Raw genomic sequence first — 7,994 nt, forward strand, 5'->3', positions numbered from 1 at the left:
AGCATTGTACTTGTTACATGCTGACGTAAGTGAAAAAAATACATGGGGTGGAATTTTACAGCCTCCTCGGGGCTGCTCTGGAAAATGCTCCTATTCAAAATTCCATTGACTTTGGTGGGACTGGAAAATTTTGCCCGCAAGAAGGGCTGTAAAGTTCCGGCCATGGTGCTGTTTTTTTTCAGTTGTCCAAATTCGTATCACATTTTTGTGGAGGGACATCTTGTCTTTGTAATCTGCCTCAGACTTTTTGTTAAAAATAAATAATATTTTGTAGGTTTACAGGGGAATAACCATTTTTAATCTCATATTCCTGCATTATGGCCATATCTTTCTACTCCTATTCCTTCGCAGTGAGAGTGTAGCACTCACCCAGTATTGTTCTGAAGTATCCTGCCAGAGTGCGCTCAGAAATCTGAAGTGAAGATTAATCCAAGGTCTTCTGTTGTGAAAGAACTATCACTGAGTTAATAAATGTAACAAATGTTCTATTTAATCGTTGAAGGGTGACCATGCTTTGCTGCTAATTCCCTGCAGTTAATGACTGTTTCTGTGTACTTCCTGGTAGATGCAACTGAAACATTCAAAGAACATTACATTTGGTTAACAGTTAAGAGACAGAAATACAGAAAAATTGCTACAAAAGGGGGAAAAAACTGCATGTAATGGAACATTTTCCCCTTTGAACTGTTTGCATTTGATAGTCCACTTTTGTTTCTCAGTCTATTTTTCGCTTTTCTCACTTCCTTATTTTTGCACCTCCTTGTTTTATTTTCACCCTTCGTTGTCCAAATTGAAGATCCTGTCGGAACATCACTAGGCTCAAAAATGCCTGAATAACTTGGACCATTGTACAGAAGCATCTACATTACACACTATTATGAGAGCTCAGGTTTTTCAGAACTTAAGACAGAAAGCAGCAAGTAAATGTGAATGCCCTTTCTTTAGGCTGGAGAGCAAGTTTACTAGAATGAGAGAAAGACCCACAATTGGCAACTAAAAGTGGGAGCTGAAGAAACTCAAGCCAATATTCAGGTGCCACCGCAAGCATTTACGCTCAACTATTGAAACTGCTCCTTCACAGCAATTGATTCTTCATGGGGAAGGAATATTACCAAAGAACAAAGAACAATATAGCACAGGAACAAGCCCTTTGGCCCTCCAAGCCTGCACCGCTCATGCTCCCAACTAGACCATTCATTTGTATCCCTCTAATCCCAGTTGTATTGAGTCCTGAACTACCACCAATCCCAGAGGTCCAAGAGGTCTCAATAACTGCAATGGAATGGCGACAGTCACAAAGGCCATGGGAATAATACTCACCAGGCAAAGAACAAAGAACAGTCAGTATGCACGCATTCCATTAAGAGACCTGCATGTTTTAAACACTATGGCCAAAATTTTCCAGCCCTTCACACCAGTGGGATCTTCCAGTCCCACTGATGTGAACAGAGATTTTAGTGGCTTGCAGACCTCACTGGAAAACTCCAGCCTATGTGTGCAATGCATAGTCAGAGATTGACTAGTTGTTAATACATAAGAACAGAGGGTAGGTATATGGTGGTTGACAGTATCATGCATGCAAACGTGTCTTTTAATCACTAAGTAAAAGGGGATGTTAATCCTTAGTTCATTATGAGAGGGGGATGTTATTTAGCTTTTGAAATGTAGCAATTTGATTGACACCTCAGGCTTTCAGTCATGTGCTATACCTTGAGATCAAGTCAATAAAAGCCTCACACCTGAACACACACTAATGAAGGCTGTTGACCACCCACATGCCCTCTCCTCCACATTGGGACTGGCATCTGATTGAAAACATTGTATATTAAAATAATGATGCGGAAATCATACACAGCTACATTTTCTCCCTCTTGAAAGATGCTGTTTAAAGAGCTCAGATAAGGTACCTTCTTCAAGCTATTAATGCTCCACATTTCCTGGGTGGGGCAAATTGTAACAACTGTTAAATGATTACTTGAAATATATTTCCTTTATGGTCATGTGGGGAGAGATAAATTCTGTGGACTTCAACCTGTTCTTAATGCAGACAGAGTTCCATTTCCACTCTGGTGGAACGTTGGTGGAAATATAAAGTGTAGGCCTGACATGAAAACTCCAAAAATGTCACTTCTGAGTGTTATTTTTACAGTCATCTTCATGCTGTTGGCCGGTACATCTACTGGACAGACTTTGAAACCTCTATCTTCAGTCCTCAGTATCACAGGAGGTACAATGCTGGGTGAGTACTGTCCAATATCAATATTGTTGGTCAAATATACATCATTAATGTTGAAAGTGTTCTCTAAGTGTCACTGGGGAGCTTTGTTACGTGCAAAAGTTTCCGATTAAGGAGGATTCAAAAAATTCTATGCTAAAATAAATCCTCTTGTGAGATTGAATATTTTAAAAGTGCTGCCCCAGAATGTTCTCCCTAATAAGAATACATATAAAGGTAGTATTTGTTAATGTTGGCATGAGATCATTTAGATTATTGTTTCATGATCTCAGGGTTGCACTAGACAGTTTATCTATCCATGGACCAGATTTTCCTGCAGAATAACAGCATTGTGACTTAATAAGAACAACTTGCATTTCTGGACCACCAGCTCTTCCCTGTTGGGTTCTGTTGTAGCTAGTGTCCCTAACTATATGACATTAAAATCTCATCCCAGTCTCATGGACATCATTGGTCTCCAATCAGCATATAATTAATGGGACTCCCACCTGAAATAGGAGGGTGCTTCAAAACCAAGTATAATCAAGGACCCCTACACGCGCCGCACATACTGGATAGGATTTTACAGCCTTGTTCTGGTGAAACCAGAGGTGAGCAGAAATTTTCGTTGTTGGACCCTCGCTTGCCACAAAATCGGCGTGGTAGCACTCTGGCCACTCTCTTCCACCTTTTTCCATTGGGAAAAAGATATAAAAGCCTGAGATCACATACCGACCAACTCAAGAACAGTTTCTTCCCTGCTGACATCAGACTTTGAATGAATGTACCTTATAGAAAGTTGATCTTTCTCTACACCCTAGCTAGGACTGTAACACTACATTCTGCACTCTCTCTTTCCCTTCTCCCCTATGAACAGTATGCTTTGTCTGTATACTGTGCAGGAAACAATACTTTTCATTATATCTCAGTACAAGTGACAATAATAAATCAATTCAAATCGAATCAAAAACCAGCAGAACTAAACCTGTGGTGAGTGAAATGGAGCATCATACAGAGCCACCTGATTTTTAGTTCCATTTCCACTGGGAAAAGTATTTCCTGTCCTCAAAGATTATTGGGCCTCTCTGACAGCATGACTATTTCACTCCACAGAAATAATCAAAGTACAAACCTATATTCTACCATGAAACAGCATTCTGCTGTATCACTGTACTTCTGCCATTATTTTAGATTGTTGTTCTGGGATTATGAAGATCAGAGACCAAATTCCCTCACGTAAGAACATAGAGGGCAGCATGGTGGCACAATGGTTAGCACTGCTGCCTCACAGCACCTGGGTTCAATTCCTGGCTTGGGTCACTGTCTGCTTGGAGTCTGCATGTTCTCCCTGTGTCTGTGGGGGTTTCCTCCCACACTCCAAAGAGATGCTGGTTAGATGAATTAGCCATGCTAAATTCTCCCTCAGTGTATCTGAACAGATGTCAGGTTGTGGCGACTAGGGGATTTTCATTGTAATTTCATTGCAGTGTGAATGTAAGCCTACTTGAGCCTAATAAATAATTTTTAGAATAATGGAAGTAAAGTTCAACTTCAACAGGGGTACAAAAGGTGTGTAGCAGTTTCCCCTCCTGTCAATGGGTAGGAAAATAGGGTTGGGTGAATAATGTGGCAGCCAATCCATTGCTGCATATTTTTTGCAGACCTGCTTATGTTCCTCTTAATGTTTCAAATTGATAACACCAGGGGGATATTTCATTCCTCACAACTTTTTAGGAAACCATCTTTTCCCTGTTAACATTTTTCTCAACATCCTTTCCGTATTTTTCTTCCAGAAAATTGCAAAAATATTCGTGACTACAATCCATGTTTGGTGAACACCTGTCCTGAGAATATGCCTTGCTATTGTAAGGAGGAGAAAGAATATTGCCGGTAAAAATGTGTTTGGAAATGATATTAATAATGAGATTTAATTAGCACTGCCCCAAAAATGAAATTCCTAAGAAAGCTACATAAAATGAATTTGTTAATATTGACATGAGGTCATTTAGATTATCATTTCATGAAATACAAAGATAGCTCTCTGGCTGGTGTACACTTGGGCCAGATTCTGCTGAAAACTATCAGCACCTTAATGGCTGTAAATTATAGCGAGAAAAAGATATGCCATAAATTGCAAATTGCCCAAAAATTGCAGGCAAATTTACATTTCTTCACTGCTAATGTTTGTGAAAACAGCATTTCACCCTTTCTTCCCTGCGATTTTCACAAGATTGCTTTATAGAAAGCTGCAGTGCAGGAGGAAGCCGTTCGGCCCATCAGGTCTGCACTGACTGCAATCCCAAATGCATTTACTCTAGCTAGTCCCCCTGGCACGAAGGGATAATCTAGTATGGCCAATCCACCTAACCCGCACATCTTTGGACTGTTGGAGGAAACCGGAGCACCCGGAGGAAACCCACGCAGACACGGGGCGAATGTGCAGACTCCACACAGGAGCCAAGCCAGGAATTGAACCTAGGTCTCTGGCACTGTGAGGCAGCAGTGTTAACCACTGTTGCCACCATACAGCCCAATTAACCAATATCCACAAAAGTGTCATGTAGTCTCCTTATTAAGAGCATTAGCAGGCAATAGCAGGCAACTTAATTGACAAACAGGCCACTAATGATCTTCTGAGTGGTTGTTCCTAAATCTCTTTTTAACTCCTTTACAAAGATGGCATTTCGTGCTAAACTGATGTTAGCCTCTAAGACCAACTTGTCCAACTCAGAGGCTTTTTGTGCCAAAAGAATCTGGGGAAAGTCATTCTCTGGGAATGTTACTGCAGCTCACAACAGAGAACTGGTACTATCAACAGCACCAAACACATTCTGCAATAGATTAAACTAAAGTTTACCCAGCGGTGCAGCCCCAATTTATAATCATTTGTGGGAGCACTTCAGGTGGAAGTTAAAATGGTTGCCTGGTGTAGTCCCACAGTGTTTCTGTCGCTTGCCAGTTTAAATGCCAGCATTCTGGCTGCTTACAAGCTGCCAACCATGGATATGGGTGGGCCTAATTAAAATGTACAAGTTGTGGCCCAAAAACGGCATTGCTATGGTGCAACCTAGAGTCACGGCAATAAAGAACCAGAGCTATCAGTGAGACCGAGAATGAGACAGCAGCATAACCAGAAAATACAAAACAAAAATTGAGTGGAAAGAAACGTTTGTGAAGGAGCTGCGCAGTCCTTGTGGTAAGAAGTCTCACAACACCAAGTTAAAATCCAACAGGTTTATTTGGTAGTAAACACCACAAGCTTCCAGAACATTGTCCCTTGTGGACCAAAAGAAGAAGTAATGGTCCTTCGAGCAGTGCCGATTTCCCCACCCCCCTCATCCCAGCAGACCACCCCCCACACTACCCCCCCACGCCCCCCCCCCACCTCAGCCTCCGCCAATCGCTGGCCTCCCCAGCCCCAACCGATCTTGTTTGCAAATGGCAGCGGGACACCCTCACCCCCCACTGATTGCCCCCCTAGGACCTGCCCACAGTAGGCCCCATCCCCTTGGCACTGCCAGGACATTGGTAAGACTACAGCTGGCATTCTCCAATCTCGTTCACCCTGGCTTTCTTACGAGGAAAGGTTGGAGAGGTTGGGTTTGTATCTAGTAGAATTTAGGATAGTGAGAGGCCACTTGATCAAAACCTTTCAGATCCTGAGGGGTACTGATTGAGTAGATGTGGAGCTTCTTGTCGGAGGATCTAGAACAAAGGTCACTGTTTAAAAATAAGGGGTCGCTCATTTAAGACAGAGATCAGGAAAAAGCTTTTCTGAGGGTTATGATTCTCTGGAGCCCAGTTCCTCAAAGGTAGCGGAAGCAGATTCCTTGAATATTTTTTAAGGCAGAACTAGAAAGATTCTTATTTAACAAGGAATTGAAAAGTTATTGGGGTTAGGCAGGAAGGTTACAGTCTGATAATTCATGATCTTATCAAATTTCGTAGCAGGTTCAAGGGGCCAAGTTGTCTACTCTTGCTCTTAATCTGTATGTTTATATCAAATTAATTCTACTCCCCCACTCTTCCCCACAGCACTGCAACATTTCCCTTTGGGTATATGTCCAAATACAGCATTATTGTAGAATACACCAAACTATTTAAAAACTCATTTTTTCTTTCAATCTGTATGACCAACATCAATTTGTGTAAATTGTTGTCACTTTCATACATTGCAAAAGTGACTACAATTCATTGGCTGCAAAGCACTTTAGAAAATTGTTCAGTTGTGAAAGGTACTAAGTAAGTGCAAATGCAAGTCTTTTTAAGATCTGTGCATCTGTAATTGTTAGGTAACAATTGAATTGCTACAGGGTTGTAAAATTTTCAAAATATGTTTCCTAGGTGTGCAAATTTTAAAGGTCCCTTGGGAGATTACTGGTATATGGGACCAAACTGTGAACAGAAATGGAATACCCGTGACCTGATTCTCGTAGCTGTGGTTCCTGGAATTTGCCTTGCTCTGATTGTTGCTGTTTGTATGTACACTATCTACAGCTGCAAGAAACGGAAACATTATGCAAATGCTGATAAAAGGTGAATCATATTATTAAAGGTATATGTAGGGCAAGTATGATTGTCAATGCTGAGACTATTACCAGGTCAGCAGAATGATTCACATAATCAAATCTGATACATTCAAAGGGCTTGCAAAGTAATTTGAAGCTTTTCCTCTTGCAGCCCAGAGTGGGGATAAAATTCTCTAAACCCACCAGGTGGTTTGAAATAAAAACAAAAATGCTGGAAATACTCAGCAGCATCTGAGGAGAGAAACAGCTAAAACATTTCAAACCATGGCCTTTCATCAAAGCTTCTCACTAGCTGTAAATAAAAGTGAATTAATGTGGATGTTGGAATCTGAAACCAAAAGATTTTCCAGCATTGCTATGTCTGCTTTGACAAAGGGTTATCTGGACTTGAAACATCAGCTCTTTTCTCTCCTTACAGATGTTAACACAGTAAAAATTCTGACAACACCAGGTTTTAGTCCAACCGATTTATTTGATAGTAAACTCACAAGCTTTGGAGGGGACTCCCTCTTCGTCAGGTGAATGGAGAGTTCTGGCCTCGGACAGAGCAGATAAAGCACAGACAGTTTAGAGATTACTGATTAGAATGCAAATCTTTACACCTAACCTGCTGTTCAAGTCCTAAAGTGGCCGACAATGTGTGTGGAAGGAGAACTGATCACAGGTTAAAGAGATGTGTATTGTCTCCAGACAGTACAGTGAGTGAGGTTTTGCAAACCCAGGCAAGTCACAGGGGTTACAGATAGTGTGACATGAACCCAAGATTCCTATTGAGACCGTCCTCATGTGTGCGGAACTTGGCTATCAGTCTCTGCTCAGCGACGCTGCGCTGTCGTGTGTCGTGAAGGCCACCTTGGAGAACACTTACCCGAAGGTCAGAGGCTGAATGCCCGTGACCACTGAAGTGTTCGCCAACAGGAAGGGAACAGTCTTGCCTGGTGATTGTCTAGCAATGTTCATTCACTACGACATTCGCCCATCCCTTGTTGCCCTCATTCACAGGGCAGTTGAGAGTCAACCACATCGCTGTAGCTCTAGTGTTACATGTAGATCAGGCCAGGTAAGGACGGCAGATTTCCTCCCCTGAAGAACATTAGTGAACCAGATGGGGTTTTCAGACAATTGACAATGGTTTCAAGCAGGTTCTGAATTCCAGGTATTGGAATTAAGAACATACTGGTGAAGGCCTTTCCACATTTAGAACCCACTATCCCCCAGTCACCAGCAGCTTTGGCGAGGAGACCTGAAAT

General features: G+C 41.8%; 1 protein-coding gene across 1 annotated transcript; it reads left to right on the forward strand.

The window, feature by feature from the left end:
- The first annotated feature begins 2,058 nt into the window (after positions 1 to 2,058).
- On the forward strand, positions 2,059 to 6,755 carry LOC145342460 (meprin A subunit beta). The gene is made up of 3 exons (XM_080188024.1): positions 2,059 to 2,239; positions 4,009 to 4,105; positions 6,560 to 6,755. Exons 1-3 carry the CDS (start codon positions 2,107 to 2,109, stop codon positions 6,753 to 6,755), a joined length of 426 nt encoding a protein of 141 aa, XP_080044150.1. The 5' UTR covers positions 2,059 to 2,106.
- The last annotated feature ends 1,239 nt before the right edge of the window (positions 6,756 to 7,994 follow it).

This window comes from Carcharhinus amblyrhynchos, chromosome 4 (genome assembly GCF_965287045.1).
Source record: "Carcharhinus amblyrhynchos chromosome 4, sCarAmb.v2.hapA, whole genome shotgun sequence".
Classification (NCBI taxonomy): domain Eukaryota; kingdom Metazoa; phylum Chordata; class Chondrichthyes; order Carcharhiniformes; family Carcharhinidae; genus Carcharhinus; species Carcharhinus amblyrhynchos.

What these genes read in the sequence shown, in the direction of transcription:
- LOC145342460 (XM_080188024.1), top strand. Translation starts at nt 2,107, where the DNA reads ATGAAAACTCCAAAAATGTCACTTCTGAGTGTTATTTTTACAGTCATC. An exon ending in CACAGGAGGTACAATGCTGG is followed by an intron (nt 2,240 to 4,008) that starts GTGAGTACTGTC and finishes TTTTTCTTCCAG; the next exon opens with AAAATTGCAAAAATATTCGT. An exon ending in GAGGAGAAAGAATATTGCCG is followed by an intron (nt 4,106 to 6,559) that starts GTAAAAATGTGT and finishes TATGTTTCCTAG; the next exon opens with GTGTGCAAATTTTAAAGGTC.